Consider the following 18,004-nt stretch of genomic DNA (forward strand, 5'->3'; position numbering starts at 1 on the left):
TTTAACAGTATATATCGCTTTATTTTGCGTTCTCAACATCGTCACAGTACTAGTTTTACATCAATGGGGTTTTGTCTACTTAGAAACAGAATGCATAACAAAATAAGAGCACTCCTCCCTTCGCTTCGACTTCAAAAAGTGGGCTGTGAGTGTGACGGAACAGGAGATTCTCAGGAAATAAGTCAGAAGTTGTGTTGACTGTGTAACAGTTAGCTGTTCATCTCTAGATCCTATGATAATTCAGTCCTGTTGGAGGCAGAGAGAAGCAGTCGATGATTATGTCGATATCAGAGGGAGCAGGAATGCAGCTTCAATGCAACTGCAGACATTGAGTAGTAATAATAATAATAATTATATTAATAATAATTTACAGATTATTTACATGTTCTCATTCGTTACTATCGGCCCACCCTCTTCATGTGTCCTCCCTTTCAAACCCGCTTCCTTGAGTTACATTAGATTTTCTCCAGGTGGAGTTTTGTATTTACACTCCGCAGTATACTGCTTTGTCTTTATACTGTACAGTGGGGAAAAAAAGGGAAAATGCATGCCAGAGGATAACTTTCAATGAAAAAAATACTATAGTAGGCCAGAAATCATCTAAATGTAAACAAGCATCAGTCAGAGAAATCAAAGCTACATTGAAAGTTGAGGGGTCCAGTCGAGCCTGCTGCCCAACAGAACCACACATAAAAAGACAAAAACGAAAAAAGAGGAGACATACAAAAAGAAACGGTAGGCATTAATGGCATGCAACAAAGAACCTCACATGGAATCTGGACAGGTTTTTTTTTTTTACAATACATCAGTCATCTGAAGGAACTGGAGGGTCGAGGCTGAAAACACACTGGTTTAGTATAACTCAAAGGACCGGCATCATTGTGTAGAGCTACGTTTATTCTAGTCTGTCTGTGTCATTATTCTGCAAATAATATAAGTTTATTATCAGACATTTGTCTTAAAACAGACGTTGTGAGCGGTCTACTGCGGATTTGTAGCGGGTCAATTCAATTTGGTCCCCCGATGGACTTGGTGTAAATCTGATTTACGATGTAATGACCACGCAATATTGGCACTTTTCTGATTCCACAGAAATGAAACTACACTGGATTGAAATGCTTGAAACGCTGTATTTATGGCAGATATATATATATATAAAAAAGAAACAGTACCATTGTAATAAGGCACACTTCATAGAGGGTTTATAGGTTTTAAAAACTTCTTTTACTTAACGTATGATTTTAAGATGATAAAGAATGTATATTTCAGATCATTAGAGTTATTTTGGTTTCTTCTTCATGTCTTTATCTACCTCCTACTGTGGTTTCTACACTTAGAGGTGGTAGGCTACCCACATGCTGAGGACTGTTCATTTTTTTTAGTAAATTCTAGTTTAAAAAAAGGATGGCTATAAGACATCCAGCATCAAGAAATATACAAAATGTGCTGGGAGAAACAGCACCTTTTTGTCTTTTCTCAGTGGATTTTATTTGTTGGAAAGGGAATATGTGCACATGGCAACCAAAAAGTTACTCTTATTGCTCATAAGGATTAATTAACGACCTGATGAACATGAATTAAACTAACGTTAACCAACTCCAATGTAAGTAAACTATTCTCATTAAAGCTTATAAACCATTTAAAAAGAGTGCCTTATTAAATTTGCAGAGAGAAAAACAGCGATCTACTTGACACTGACTTGCAAAGAGTAATGTACTGCCAGGTAGAGGTGATAAATAAGGTGATAAAAGAGTTCCATTTATTACACTTATAGCTGCCTGTCTATTATCACTCAGATTTGAGAGCAACTTTCATTACGCCTGCTCTAAGAATTCATCTCACCACTGTGATTACTTCGAGATTCGAACGATTGATGCACTGTGTTTTTGGGGGGTCGGAACAATTCAAAACTTTTTTTTTTTTTTTGTTGTACAAATAAATCATTCTCAACAAATATCTTCTTCAACACTGATATAGCTTTTTGGGATACACAACAGTTAGAAAATAGCCTCAAATACATCGTTACATGCTAGTATTTTTCTTCGATCGTTCTTTATCAATTAGAAAGATGCAGTCCCTCCAAATCCACGTGGATACTTTACTGAAACACTGAGGAAGAAATGACGAAGGACAAAGGGTGAAAAAGACAAAACTAACTGAACTAGCAAATAAGAACAGCCACGGATTGCAGCCGTTCTGAGACAAAAGAAAAAAAAGTAAATACATATTGCACATACAAGTTAAAAAAATCCATCTCATAGTCTTTAGCAGATACAGACTAACTTCTGCCATTGATATTAACTAAATAGAACAAGTGCCGCGTCTATCGCTTTCAATATAAAATACGCTCCAGCACAGCAGCCCCCCCCCTGCCACCGCTCAGCACACACACACTAGATACTGTAATCAGGATGGCCCTGAGGTATAACCAGCCATCCCATAAATATGTCAGAAAAATGCTTGATATAAAACTGCCATTTGTGGTGAGTGAGGCATAAGAGAGCTGTCACCATCACAGAATGATAATTATTGATTTTTGTACTGTGTCGTTCGTGTGGCTCAGAGGAAAAAAAAAAAAAAAAAAGAGTCAGACGGAGGGAGTAAACAGCACCGCACAACAGGCATGCCGCTTGAGAGACGCGCAATAAAACCCCAAGAGGGACACAGAGGTCACAACTCAGCCAGCTGAGAGCTTCCACCTCAGGAGACACACTGTTACAGTCATGTTGCTGTTTCCCTGCTACACACACAAACACACACACACACACACAAAAACATCCCCATCTCCTCCTTCTGCAGAACAGAATCAAAGAATCCTACCAGGTTTGCTGTAAAAACATATAGAGCATTTTCATAGTTTTATTGGACTCTAAAAAAATAGTTTAAAAAAATAAAATGATGTCAGACAGGCAGCCAGTACTGCAGGGTGGACGTTTAGATAGATCTGTTTGTTCAGCGGCTCGTTGTGGCTTCCTTCCTCAGAGACCACTCTGGACCGAAGAAGAGTGCAGTCACTGGAGGAGACTGTGTCAGGGCTGCTGTGTGAGTCTGCATCAGCCTTCAACTCCATTAAAAGAGCTCTAACTCAAGGCAATAGATAGTGCTCCAGCTCACTGAATGAACTAACTAGTAAAAGCTCTGATTGTTTTCTTAACAGTGAAACTACGCCCCCTATGTGCGAGTATAATACTGAGAGATTGAATGATGTCATTTGTTCTGTAGTAATTATAATTAGAATAATAACTGTTGATATTATTTGTTACAAAATACTATGCACAATATACATAAAGCATTTTTTTGTGACTAAATTAGTAAATTGGCACATTGATCACTGCTAACAGAGATATCACAGTGCACTGTGAGCTACCGCTACATTAAATACTCGTACAGCTACTGCTGAGGATGACTGTCCGTCTATCTGTCTGTCCAGCTACCCTTGCACTAGATGAATTCACTTTGCAGACATTTAAGTCAAGATTACTGTTTACGTCTTCTGTAAAATACTTGTAAGCGAGATATTTGATCATATTTCTTTAATTTGTGGAGGAGAAACAGTAGTTGTGGTCTTTGTGCATGCTCTTATGTCGGCGTCCGTTGCTGTTAAAGCAAGCAGACGATGAAGTGTGACTTGAAATCAAATGAAAGAAGCAACTGGAAAAGGAAAAGTGTCTCTATTGAATATTCTGCCCATGTCATGGGTGTAAAGAAAATATGCTTAAAAGGAGGCACAGGATCTCTTCTGGCTTCACATACCCAGCCCATCATCAGCCGAGAGCCTCAGGGTAAAATCAAAGTTCAGTCAGAGAGCAGAAAAGAGAGCCCCTGTGTGTCTCAGACCACCGTGCTGATGCCGCTGTGCTTGGGCTTGGTGCTGCTCGGTGCCTGGGAGGGCGCTGGCGGCGGGCCATGGTGGTGGGCGCCGTGAGCAGCGTGGGAGGAGGGGTGTGCCGGGTGGCCACTGTGGCCGTGCTGCGCGTGCGGCAGGAAGGGCGGCTGCTGGCCGTGCGAGGGGGTCGGGTGGTACTGGTGCGGAGGGTGCTGCAGGTGGGCCGGCGGGTGGTAGTGGTGGTGGTGGTGGTAAGGCGGGGGGTTCTGGGTGACGTGGCAGAACTGGGCGTGGTGCGGGTGCATGGGGACCGGCGTGTCTGTCTCCGACCGGGCTGTGTGGTGCAAGTTGGCGGGGTGAGGGGTGTGGGAGATGAGGGTGGGGTGCACTGGCTGCGGGGTGGGGCTGGGGGACTTCGCCCGTCTGGTGCCGAACAGAGATCCGAGCAGAGAGGAGGAATTGGGAAGGGACTGGCCGCTGTGGCGGGATGGGCAGTCTCGGCTGGAAGGAGTTCTCCGCCGAATGTGAGGACTGCTAATGATGGACCCCTGCAAGAGAGAGAGGACGGTCAGACCACAAAAATGAGACAGCAGGAAGAGCTTAAAGTGATCTACTACCCCTCTGAGGCATTGTTCTTACAGGATGCAGGCCTATTTTTGGTATCCACACTTTCAAAAGTAGTATGGGAGGCATAACTTTAGATATTTAGGCTCTTCTCTGGTGGGATTCTACCAGTTTTTGCCAAGGAGGCAGACACTTTTAAGTTGGAGATTAGTCTTAAAATATTCCTTTTCGATAAAGCTCATTGTTATGCCTTGCTCACATTGTTTTGGTAGACTTAGAAGTTAAGATTGCGCGGGGACTTTATAAAACTTCTTGCCTCCTCCACTCTTTCTTTCTCTGTATGCATTCATATAAATTTAATGCATTTTAGTAATTTTCTATCTTCCCTGTCTCTAGTTTTTCTCAGGTTTGTGCAGATCATTTTTCGGAGGATGAAACATGAGTACAGAAAGAAACTTTTCTTTAGTTTTTTTTTTTGCTTTTAGGGTGTAGGTTATATTCTCCCTTAAACTTCAGTACCGGCTACAGCTGATCTCAAATCTCACATGATTGCCCATATTGCCTTGCGGTAAAGCGTCTCTGTTTCCTTTTCCTGTTACACTGCATTGTTTGTCTACACTTCCTAACATCTCACGGTCGACTGTCTCTCTAAATTGTTCGCAGGCTCAGTTTGCGGAGCTTATACCAGCCCCTCTGTATCTGTCATGCGCAGACAAACAGCTTCTAAGTCTTCAGACTCTGACTGCCGATGCTGTTGTGAGTTTCTGTCAGCATTTTATCCAGTTTCCAAGGTTACAGTATCCTCTTTGATTTTCATGTGGCCTCACTTTTGAGCCTTTGCAGAACAATCTGAAGCTGCAGCCGGTAAACTGCACACCAAGTAACTGATGTGCTCTGATGTTTCTAAATTCCCACTGAGCCAAAAAAAAAAAAAACTTCACAAATATAAGCACAGTTACACAGAATGACAAGAGAACAGTCAAAATAAATGTTTGTGAAAAATGAAGCATTTCTTTCAGAGCCATGCATAACATGCAGACTGCACAAGTTGTAATGTTCCTATAATTGTTCACAAAAGATTTCTTATCGCATGTATGAGGTTCAGCAAATATATCTGAACGGTGAGCCAGCTTTCCATTTTTTTTTTTTGTACCGGATGAAAACTAGTACAATGTTTGTTTGAACATAGCAACAGCTCTGCAAATAAAATACAATATTGCTCAGACTGATCCATGTAACCATATTCAAACCAAGTGTCTTGCAGTACTCTGAACCCCAACAAGCTAACACTAAGGTGCCCGTGCTCCTTAGGAAGTAGTCTATACAATGATAGCAAAAAAATGTTCTCTAGACACTACGGATTCTGCCATATTGCCTAGTTATTTATAGCTGTTTCTGTGGCAGTGTGCCTCCTTAAATTTTGCGAAACAGAGCCTCTGAGGGAGCACTTAACAGGAGGGCTGTTTTGCTGCAGAGTTTTAGATATGAACGCTGGAACTCTAAATTGAAAAACTACACCCCACCATTTCTGTGTTGTATTAAATTGACAGAATTAACTGACCCTTGCAATAACTTGCTCATTAACTAATAATAGTTTGTTAAATTGATGGACCATCAACAGGATGAAAAATATATATTTTTTTAAATTACCAAAATACCCCAAAAAATACAAGAGTCGTCTGTTGCATACTTTTCCTTACAAGTTGTAGAGAATGTCCCGAGGGCAGAATAAGGAGTAGGTCTCATACGTCTGATATTGAATAATAATAAAACATTTTTAAGCTAAATGCCAAAGAAGCCCTTTCCCTATTTCTTATCCAAGACTTAGCTAACCCAGGCTAACATGTTAGCCAGCTAACTCGTTTATTCAGTGCATCCACGCTTTCTAAAACACCTGCTTACCACCTGTGTTCAAGGAAACACGATGTTTTAACCTATAGCTTAGGCTCCTATCAAAACATACAGAAATGGATCAAGCTGATTTAGCTAGCTGCTAACAGTTTTAGTTACACTGATTTACTAGCTCCTCCGTGGGCTTAATAGTAACACTGCTGTGCCTTCTACTTGGCTGAACTATTACTGTATTATATTTCTGGCTAAATGTGATGATAGAAAGAAGTTAAGAGGAATAACTTGTCAAGGTAATGAGCTGGTGAAAGGAAGGCGTGTGAAAGTATCACTTCAAACTGTGTGAGCATGCAGAAGCTTAAACTGAAAAATCACAGCCAGGTTTCTTAAATTAGACAAAAAAAAGGGCTTGAGGAAATGGCTTGAATGGGACGAGGTGAGTGTAACATCAACAACCCGAATGTGAGTCAGTAGTGTTATTAGTCGTGTCATGCTTTTGTACATCGATGTGTCAGCCACAGCAGGTGATTCTCCTCAGCCCAATGCGCATGCACAGTGACCAATGTGCTCACAACAAAAAACACCACCAAACAGAATAAAACTCCCACTACAAAGAAACAAAAGACAGAGACTAGTGTGTTCAAAGTGAACAACATAAAGTCAGAGGACAGCGCAGCATCAGTTGCGTCCTACTTACTTCCATATTGCTGTCTAGTGATCCTGCACTGCTGCGTCTCCCACGCTTGCCTGCCCAGAACATGTAACATGACAGATTAGACCAACTGATAAACACTTCAGCGTGCAAATATTCCTTCTGTCTACTGGGGTGAGGAGTCGGTGCTAGCACCCTTAGGTGACAAAAAGCGCCACATTACTAGGCTAGAAGCAGACTGTTGGTATGGCAAAGGGAGGTGAATAAGGCCAAAGGATAGGGAAGAAGCAAGTCACTGCTACCACTTTACAATGTTAGCTTCAATCTTGAAACATCTACTCATAAAAACAAGACTTGCCGTCTTGATGCGTTATAGGGGCACTCCGGCAATTTTGCTTTTCAACAAAATAAATGCAGCAGAGACTAAAATCTCCAAAATCAAAGACCAGAAAATATGTCATGATCAAAAATACTCTGGAACCTACATTTCCAATAGGGCCACTAATTATATTAGACCCTCTCTGTTAATGTAAAAAAATAATAATCCACACCTCCAGCTTTCTAAAAAGTACCTTCTGCTAGTAATTTGTAGCCTCCAAGTCCAAATCAAAATTACCTTCTGGACATCTTTAGGGTTCTCTAGACTCTTACCACAGAATACATCATACAACTCTTTTCAAACAGTGAGCAGCACTCCCCATGACTGGTAAACTGACCTCATCTAAACTAATCTTGTAAACCTAGAGTTCATTGGAAGTGTAGAAGGAGCCTTATTAATGCAGTTGAGTCAGTTATACGTAAACAAACGTCAGTTCTTGCAAATTTAATTTTATTAAGTGATGCACAAACATCCCCCTAAAGGAATTATAGGCCTCCAAAATCCAGTTTTGGCTGGGCTTTATAAAGACTTGCACTCAAATGTGTTTGGCCTCATTCAAAAAGCATCAAAAGCAAACAGCTAAATTCAATATCTGTTTTTTATTTTATTTTTTGCTTTATTAGTTTGAACCCTGTGTTGAGGTCACAGAGTGTTCGTGCAGAGCAGTGTCTGCAGTGTCGAGGCTATTCTGTACACCCTGCCTAAATCAACCACACAACATTAATTCCTCTTACCGCTAAGACGCTCAAATTGATCACAATGACCCACATAGCGCTGCCTCCTCCCCCGCCAGTGATGCAGGATTATTAGGTGATAGTCTGTAGTAAATTACACCTGTGCCCATTAGCCAATACACCCATCTCTATCTCCCCGCTTCACTGGCTTTATGGCTCAGGAGGTGTAATCACTAAGACGCTCAAGCATTAGCGCCCAGTTGAAGTGACCAACAGTCAAATTGAAACCCAACAAGAACAGGAACTCAGCTTCTTCCAAGTTTCCAAATCAGTTAACATCTAAAAAGGAGTGGATAGTATCATGCCAGGATCCAGCTTGGGTATTAACACTCTACTTTGTCTAGCATTGGGATGAGAATAGAACTAAAGATAGTCACCAGAGCAACACTAAATGTTACCTGCATCTGAGAGGTCACGGAGAGAGCTGCTGAGGGCACTCCTCTTCAAACCTTCACCAATGGCGTAGCTGTCGTCAAGGCTTCCTCGGCTCAGGTTCCCATTACCTGTATCCTTCTTCAACCCGGAACACTGGGACATGCTGGGCCTCACCACCCCCTTCTGTTTTTCTAATTCAGCTGTAAAATGAGACAAACATGCAAAGTCATCATTAATGAAGAGTCTTCTCCTTTATTATATTTATTTGATCTGACATAAAAAGTAAAGTCAGAACAAAGACTTGACTCCTCTGCTCACATTCTATCCTGTACTTCTCCATTTCTTGGACTTCAGCAATAGACTCTCGCAAGTCGTCGGTGAACTTTTTGCGGTCCTGAGGATTGGGTGCATTGAAGTTGATGAGGACTTTGATGTCAGCTCCAGGAATGGCCGAGGTCAGACGGACTCCATTGGGATAATCTGAAGAGTGAGGACAACACCGTGTTACACATCACTATGGGAGAACACAGAAACACTTCTGCTGTGATACAGTATGCCATAAATGAAATGCTTATCAGATCATTAAACACTGTCTGTAACCTCACTCCTTTCATTTATATTATGATATTTAAACCTGGTGTCTGTGACTTCTCTAACTTCACATAAATGGTAATGGTAAATGGACTTGGTCTTGTATAGCGCTTTTCAAGACTTCTGTCTACTCAAAGTGCTTTTACACAGCATGTCACACCTACACATTCATACACTGATGGTAGAGGCTATCAGAAGTAAGTAATCCCTTTCAGAAGCATTCAAACGAGGACGACGAAGCAGCGGGAGCAATTCGGGGTTAAGTGTCTTGCCAAAGGACTCATCGGACATGTGGCTGCAGGAGCTTGGGATTGAACCCTCGACCTTCCGGTTGAGAGACGATGACTCTAACAACTGCCGCTCCAGAATAATACATAATAAACACAACAACCTAAGCCTACTTGGTTAAGTGAACACGAAGCAAGGGTTTGTTTGTTCTCTCTAAAACTCTGAGAAGAGAATAGGTCATCTTCTATTCTATTGATTGATAACTCAATCGTTGGCTTCTGCAATACATTTGGGGACCTTAAACCTCAAATTACACCTGGAGTTATAGCTAAATGTGAAGATATGTAAAAAGACATTTGTACAGGAGCCTCTGTCAACAGTACATTTATTTATACAGTTGTATGACATCCAGCAGAGCCCTATATAAGTGAAGTCCATTTACTGTGAACTTGAGACTTGGATTTTGTAAGAGTAAGAACAACATTGGGCAGGCGAGAATGCCTGACAAGGTACTCATCAATCTAAATATATACAGTTTATCACGAGTGGTCCCTCTCTATGATTACAATATTTCACTCTGCCCAGCAGCAGGGCAATTCCAAAAAGCCATAAACACTTTGACTTTCAAAGTGTTCTCAAACAAACTAGTTTAAAGCATGCTGATGCCTTTAGAAAGTCTCAAGGGCACTTACACTGATTCTCAAAGAGCAGCACTTGCATTCCATAGAGGGAGAAGGATTGACGAAAGCTGTATGTCACAGAGTTCTTCTTCTTTTGGAAAATTTTAGTAACCTAAGAAAAAAACAAGAGCATGCAATGTGGTTTAGACTCTTGTCTTTTCTTTGGAACACCCAAGTGTGATCCCAGTGTGATGGAAAAGTGATGTTTGCCATACCACTAGCAGGTCGTTAAAGAGGAAGATCTCTCTTTGGTGCAGGCCCAACTTCTGTGGTTTGTTGGGGTCGGGCACTTCAAAGAGTCTGCAGTAACACACGAGTCTCCGATGGGGGAGGGACAATACCTGCACACACAATACAGCAACATTACTGCATTGTCTTCTTCTTGTGTTACAAAAGGCTTTTAAGATACCGACTGCCAAAAAGATATATCCTTCCATGTGTCTGCGTCTTTTCCATAAAGCCTTTGGGTATCATACAAATATGCTATTTCCAAACAACCATGACCAGAATGCTGATGACAGAAAGAGAAATACTTACACATCCCAGACCGTGGTGTAACGAGCCAATCTATGGAGTAAGAGATAATTTAGCAGGGATCAGTGAACACATAAAGGCAATTTCAAACTCACGATTAATCAAAGAAAATACATTCCATGTGACGTTTTCAAAAGAAATATTGGCAAAATTTGAAAAATGGAAACTCGTTTTTACGGATCGAAGAGCAAACATCTATGTGCCCCTCACAATCTTTTCTTGTAATATATTGTGTTCTCAGTTTGTGTCAACTTTTACAATCATGATATCATCAAGGTCTCTTGAACTGCTGTGGATTTTTCACTTTAAAGTGGAGTTATTTTAATAAAGAGGGGGAATCAATGGACCGAAAGGGAAGGGTCGGGATTCAAGTAAACACCGTCAAGATCATCGGGTGCATGCCAGTCTGTTTATGTCATTTATTATAAGGAAGCTTGTCAGACAGCACATTTCTGGGCTGACACTTGGGGCATGAGACATATTACAGTCATTCAGTGAGAAGGTCTCCGGCGCAAAGAATTGATGTGTCACGCTGAGAGGAAAGTGGGTTCAGGTAAAGAATGCTCTTTCATTCCCGTCCGTTCTTAGAGGACATTGGCTACGAATAAAGCTGGTGCTCTCTGCGACAGCTCAGAGGTACACTGGGTAATTTGGTTCTGCATGCTCCTGCTAGATTCAGCTCCTGAATGGAAGGCGGAAGATAAAAGTGGTCACACTCTCAGAGTGCAGCAGCTCAAGGGCAAACTCAAACGTACCGGCTTTTTTCCAACAATGAGTTTTTCCACTTTCTGAACCTGGGACACATGGTCTTCATTAGTCTTGAGCTCCCGCTTGCGAATCCTCTCATATATCCCGACCAACATCTCTCGGGGGATGTCTTCCCCATCATCCACTCCTGGCAGAGCATTAGAGGGAAAGAGAGAGAGAGAAGGATTAATGATTAATTCACAGATTTATGAAAGCTGATGAACCCCTGAATTTACTTACATACTGCTGTGCAGTACATATCTCTCACAGTACAGACAGAAATGCCCTTCAGAACTCTCTAGGGACAAATATTTCTTCTCTACTCAATACTGTACTTTAATTACTGACACTCCAATAGGCAGAGTAATGAGTTAGCCATGCCGCAAAGCCCCTGCTAATACCCTCAAAATCTGTCTAAGGCAACTAAAAGTGCTTTGCATCAATAGCAGAGATTTCTTAGCCATGACTAACAAAAATAAATAACTACCTTATTGACACAGCAATTAATCAGGGCAGAATGCATGCACAAAACTCAATTTGAGCTGAATATTTATCCTCAGAGCTGCACAGTAGCATCTGAAGATTATACAGTATTGGTTTTATGACAGCAAGCTGGACGAGGTGCAGGGAGGGAGAACAAAGTACCTCGAAGGTTCTTAACAAAGTCCTCCAACTTCATCTTCCTCTCAGGCTTGACGTTGGGACTGTACATGTCCGTGTTGAGAAGGATGATGGCGAAGGCCAGGATGAAGATGGTGTCAGGGTTCCTGAACTGTCGCACCACACCAGGGTTGCAGATGCAGTAGCGTTGGCTGCAAAGAGGATGGTTATCATAATTGAAAAGTTGTATTTAATACTTTGTTAGAGCCCTTTTGTATGAGCGTGAACTTCAGTACCAATAGACAATAGTTGGTAAAGTTGTTTGACCCCTAAATTGGTTTCACTTTTAAAACCAAGAGCCTACATCATATTAAGAAATACACTCTATGGAGGTAAATATAGCCTGCTACTTTTTCCTTTTTATAATTACATTTAATCTGGAACACAGTACCAGCATTAAACCTCACTGAACAGAGCTTCAGTGAGACAAAAAAATGTTTTTTTCATAAAAAGGACAAAGCAACAATATCAAGTCAATCCTTTGAGACAATATAAATCAGTAATCTCCACTGTTAGTGTTCTGTGTTAGTTCCACTTTTGGTCAGAAATATCAATATTGATATAGATACTGAGCTCCCTGCTATTTGAGCTGTAGTCATACAGTTGTCATAAAAGTCAAACAGAGAACGAGGCAGACCATTTAAGTCTGTTAATATAAGTAGCCCGTGGCCATCAGAGAGGTCATTTAACAGTTTTTTTTCTGACTCACCATAAAGTGAGTTCATGATCATATCTGGACTGGGGCATGATCAGTTATCGTTATCTCCTCGACGTAACGTTGACTGCTGTGATTACTGAGGCAGAAATGTCCTTGCTCAGTGCTGATCGAAGCTAATTCTCTGCGGGCATGAAGGCACCTTTAAACCAGAGGTTTGCAGGGGAAAAAAATGGGGGAGGGGGGGGGGGGGGGGGGGGCAAATAACTTCCATCAGCAGCCCCGAGGAAGGTTTTCCTCAGCTTTTTGAACTTATTCCTGCTAAATCATTTTCTGTGAGGATGTGGATGAAAAGAGAAGACTTCAAAATGGCTTTGAAATGCTGCCCTGCTGCTCTTACGCCGGAGAATGTTGAAGAAGATTGGAAGATTTTGGTGTAACTTCTGTTTGAGATTGGATTGTGGAACGATGCTAGCTTGTGAATTGGCAATTGCTCATTGTGAAGTACACAAGTAAACAGCACATAGCCCCTTGGTCAGTGTAAGTTGATGAGTCCATGCAGGCTATAGAGTATGTTTAGTCCTCTGCTGTCAGAGGAGTTTCTCACCTGTAGGCCTCGATCAAACGTTCAACCTTCTGAGCTTCTCCCTGAACTCGGATGTGTGCTTGAAACTTCCTGAGTGCTTCGTCAAGCTCCATACTTGAAAAGTCCATTTCATCGACCACACAGCTGGGGAAAAAAAAACATCAACACACATTTAGCACAGATAAGAGGGAAGACAATGCAAAAAGGGGAATGATTTAATTGTTCAATAAAGCTGAATTGGATTCAATGATGTGTGCGTGTCTTCACTATGTGGAGCAACATTCATTAAGCACAGTGGCAGACAACAAGAGCTGCTGGTTATTTTCCATTTTCCATTTGCAATATAAAATAAATCTGGACAACTGCTGCCAGGTGAAACATTACTATAATCGTTATCCTTCAAGTAAAGAAAGGACTCAACTCAAGATACCTTTCTCTGAAGATTTACTAGACAGTTTAGTCAATTTTGCAATATGCCTGTATACCCTAGCAGTAACCTGAAAGAAACATAAGCAGTCATTTGGAGTATTAATATGAAATATTGACTGACTTTGTAGCTCTGTTTCTGTGTTCATCGACTCCAGTTAAAAAAAACATTTAGCTCTTTAGATGCTTTGTTACTTTCACTTGCTTCTCGATATTATTTTGTATGAGTGTGTTTTGTTTTTGTAAAAGTAATGTCTATTAACAGAGGTATTAATGTAAAAAAAAAAGCTGCCTGTTGCTGAAAAAAATTAATGAGCTTTAACCAAACAGCAAAGGGGAAAACTTGAGGTTTGAAAACACACAAATAAAGATGCTGAAAGGTCAGCAGATCTGAGGATAACTGCAATACTACACAACTTTTATCCTTCCACTTCTTTAAAAATGGTTGCTTAGTGCAGCTTCCACTTCCAATTCTATAAAGGACCGTAGAACTTTTGCTCCACTGAAGTAAGGATTGTAACTCTCACGGCCGTGATGCTTTGATTCCTTGCATGTCAGGATTTATCGACATTTTCTCAAGGAGCCCTTTAGATACGCCTGTCAAACTGACACTGACGGACCTTTCCTGGCCTTATCGTCCACTGCATCTCAATGGGCTCTGATAGAGCCGGTGTGCTTCCAGTGTGTTTCAGATAAGTCCGTCCAGTCTAAAGCATAAATAGAGGTGCTATATGAATGATGCAATGAATAACTACTGGAAAAATAAGGAGATCTTTACAACTTCCCTTCCCCATTGAAAGAGCTGAAGGATATACACGGGGTCTGTATGTTTATCTGAGCAATTTCCTGAGTGGATTCTATTTCTGTTTATTTCCTGGATGTAACTCGAGTTAGCAGTCCTCAGGAACTCCAAAGACTTTATTTGAATGAGAGTAGATCACATTTGCAACTAAATGACGGTTTATATTCCTGAAAGGCAGAGGAACGAAACGTTTCTGCACTGGCGTAGTTTCCAAGTCAAGTCAAAAGCTGCTTTTAGAATATCTTCATGTATAAATGCACACAGAAAAAAATATGCAAACTCACTCGAGGACATCCCGGTTGAACTGTTTCTGCCTGTTACCCAGGAACTCTCCAATCATCTGCCTACTCAAGCCTTTCCTCTGAAGCAGGAAGTGTGCCACACCCACTGGAGTGTCTGGAACAAAGTTTCGCTCTATCAGATATTGGATGCCTTTTTCTGGTTTCCTGTAGAAATGGGAGAGGATAGAGAGAACGAGAGAGAAAAAAAGGGGGTGAGGCCAAAATCCAAATCTGTGATTATCCCACTGCACTTGTGCCCCTTGCCAAGTGTGTGTGTCAGATGAGGGACAGGATTTAGGGAGGCAGGGAGTGGGGGTTGGGGGGGTGGATGGGATGAGGGCTGAGTGCAGGAACTGCTTTTCTCTTCTGTCTTGATCAACCATGATTAAAAGCAACTTAAAGACCAGCTATGAAGGAAACCAAATCCACAATCATCTATGATTAAAAAGGAATCATGATTCACTCAGCTTGAAATAGAGCACGATGAGTCCTAGACTCATTAGCACCTGAAGTGGAAGAGACAGCTGTCTTGTATCAAGCAATGTCACTGCTAATTGTTCAGACAATCTGTTTTCAGCTCATTTCATTTTGGGCTCTTTATTGGAAAATAATTCTCTTTATCACAAGTAATGGACTAGATCTAATTCACATAACCTCTTAGTCTTCAGTCCCTTAAAGGATATGGTACGTGTACTAGATTGTGTGGCACTGCATGAGCAGCCTGTAATTGGATTCCTTGTTATGAAGTGTACATACTTGTTGAAGAGGTTGAGACCGATGCGGTAGTGCCTCTTGCGGATTATGTCGTTGCTGAATGCGGGTGAGTCCCAGCTGTTGCGGGTCTCTTTGTGGTACGTCTGCTTGCTGAGTGTCTGCTCCCTCAGGCTGTCTCTGGACGAGGACTCGGAGCTGCAGTTGATGGTGTCGTTGGAGTTGGATGTGCTGTTGATGCTGTCGTTGTCACCGTCGGAGAAGTCCGACTCCGACTTGCTTTGCCGGTTCGCAGTGCCGTTGATGGCCAGGTGGGCCTCCAGTTGACGTGGTCGATGGCGGCCTGCGTCCTCCTCCCTGGAAGGTCCTCTGGGCGGCAGGCCGTGGCTGATGTGTTTGGGGCTGCTCTGTTGGTTGGTGAGGCTCCGCTCGTAGGCGTTCTGTCTCTTCAAAGAGCTGCGGTCGGAACGATCACTCAGCTCCACTGAGCTGTCGCTCGGAGGCTCGATGGTGAGAAGGGGTAGGTGGTCTACCCGTAAACGCTGCTCTTGGCACTCCAGCGAGGGTGTACTGCGGCAGCTGGTGTCCGTGTCCCCTTTCTCATCCTTGTGAGCCAGAGACCAGTAGTCCTGGGAGGAGTTGAGGGAACGCTGGCGCAAGTCTGATTCCGTGCTGGATGGCCGGTCTACAGACTGAGACAGGGGCAGAGGAGGAGACAGTTCTTCTTCGTCGATGTAAAGAGTGACATCGCTGTAAGACGCCGTCATCTCGTCCAGCTTGCGATGTTCTGCCGCACTGTGGGAGGGTTTCACCTGACAGCTGACCTCCCTGTCCATATCCTGGAGGCTTCTCCCTTGCTCCAACTGGTTTTCATCACCATGCAGACTGCGACAGTTTAGAGCATCATCTATGGACTCAGCCAGAGATTTGACCTGCCTCGAGAAGGCATCTTCTAGTTCAGTGATAGCGTCTGTAAAGTCGCTCTGTGCTGTGGGCGTCTTGGCCTGCATGCCCATCTCCCCCCCGTGCTCTGACTGCATCAGTGCACCAATCTTGGCGCCGTCATCTGTAAGTGAGACCTGCTTTCCCTCGAAGTAGGAGCTGTGGACTTTTTCAGGTCCTTCGAAGGAAAACTGCATTCTCATATTGGATAGGACGATCCGTCTGGACATACGGTTCTCAGACATAGAACTCCTAAGACGCTCAAAGTTCTTGTTCATCTGGTACTGGCGGAAGGCTGTCTGGATGGTGCGGGCTGCATGCCGGGTTATGAAACGCCCACCATATTTACGCTCTAGCATCTCAACCTGCAGGAAGACAAAGAAAGGTGGTGTCACAGATGCATCTGAAAAACAGTCAAAAAAGTAAAAAAAGAAACAGACATTGTTTCTGAAATGAGATGGTGGAAGTGGTCCCAGGTGTTAACAGCGGTGACAAACACCAGCAGTACTCTGCAAAGTGTTATCTGATAAGATCTGGTAGGACGGTCGTTTAATAGAATCCTTGCTCATCCTTTCAAATATCTCACACTCTTGGGTGGCTTAAAGGGTTTCTGTATTAAAAACTGAGCCAAACAGTTCTTCTCTGATCTTAATACTGAAGTGGTCTCTCTCATGTCTATTGCATTGAGTTCCAAATACAACTACTTTTTTTCAAGAAACTTGCAGCTGGTTCTACTTCTCTGCTTTTCACCCACATTCTCATTAGAATCCCGGAAAACATACTTTCACCAAAGTATGAATTCATATTCTACTTCAGACAGAGCTAATGAGCTTCAAAGTGGTGATGATCAGCGCCGTGAATCCAACCTTAACAAAGCCACTCATTGTGTGAAGCGACAAACTCCAGACTTTTAGCTATTTTTAAGCCTATAGATGGCGAGTGTCTGTGACATAAATTAACGCTGCTTTGAAAATAATACTCTGGAACAAAGGCAGCTTTTATCTGATTATCACCTTGGCAGCATGGATTAGACAGAATGAAGAATGATGCTTCTGAGTAATCAGTTTTTAATCATGCCCTTTAAATCTCAAGAGGGGTGATAGCTTATGGGTTAGGGTTAAAATGAAACAAAGGTTTATTAGTCTCAAATAGACTTCCTAGGAAACATGGCTCACGTTAAATTATGATGGAAATCCAGTCTGACTGATACATGGTAACATCTCAAATAAGGATGAGGAATTGCTCTTGGAAGAACTATTGTAAAAAATAATTTTATAGTTGGGACTTGGAATGGATACACTAACAAGACAATTGTGATTGACAGTGGTTGCTAATCATCTTTTATTAGAAGGGCGGCTGTGGCTTAGCTCAACTAGAACGTCGGGGGTTCGATCCCCGGCTCTTGCAGTTGCACACTGAAGTGTCCTTGGGCAAGACACTGAACCCCCAATTGCTCCTGCTGCTCTGTTGGTGGAGTGTGAATATAAATTAATGAGACTTTGCATCGCAGCCTCCGTCATCAGTGTCTAAATGTGGTATGAATAGTTGAAGGTGAAATGCGTTGTAAAAAGCGCTTTGAGTAGTCAGACTGGAAAAACTACTATAAGAACTCAAGTCCATATGCCTATGAAGAAGGATGAAACTGACTACACTGAAAAGGAATACGTCTGGACTGGAGTATGCTATAGAGCAAACCACTATCAAAGGATAATGTGCAAATCTTTTAAATAAAACTGTGAATCTGTTTTTAGTGATCCAGGGGAGCAGAATGACACTGATCATG

General features: G+C 42.1%; 1 protein-coding gene across 7 annotated transcripts in view; it reads right to left on the reverse strand.

The window, feature by feature from the left end:
- Window positions 1-18,004, reverse strand: part of iqsec1b (IQ motif and Sec7 domain ArfGEF 1b) — a 197,510-nt gene continuing 179,506 nt past the window's right edge. For 6 of the 7 annotated variants that reach the window (XM_061041442.1, XM_061041441.1, XM_061041440.1 and 3 more), the window contains 12 exons: window positions 15,325-16,586; window positions 14,572-14,733; window positions 13,081-13,203; window positions 11,804-11,970; window positions 11,167-11,306; window positions 10,415-10,444; window positions 10,093-10,218; window positions 9,890-9,989; window positions 8,697-8,858; window positions 8,402-8,578; window positions 6,936-6,985; window positions 1-4,374 (listed from right to left, as the gene is read on the reverse strand). In XM_061041442.1, coding sequence (XP_060897425.1) covers window positions 3,832-4,374; window positions 6,936-6,985; window positions 8,402-8,578; window positions 8,697-8,858; window positions 9,890-9,989; window positions 10,093-10,218; window positions 10,415-10,444; window positions 11,167-11,306; window positions 11,804-11,970; window positions 13,081-13,203; window positions 14,572-14,733; window positions 15,325-16,586 — 3,042 coding nt within the window. In that variant the 3' untranslated portion in view covers window positions 1-3,831. The remainder of the gene's footprint in view (window positions 4,375-6,935; window positions 6,986-8,401; window positions 8,579-8,696; window positions 8,859-9,889; window positions 9,990-10,092; window positions 10,219-10,414; window positions 10,445-11,166; window positions 11,307-11,803; window positions 11,971-13,080; window positions 13,204-14,571; window positions 14,734-15,324; window positions 16,587-18,004) is intronic. The other variant, XM_061041447.1, reaches the window with a different exon arrangement.

The sequence above is a fragment of the Labrus mixtus genome, chromosome 7 (assembly GCF_963584025.1).
Source record: "Labrus mixtus chromosome 7, fLabMix1.1, whole genome shotgun sequence".
NCBI classification, from domain to species: Eukaryota; Metazoa; Chordata; class Actinopteri; order Labriformes; family Labridae; genus Labrus; species Labrus mixtus.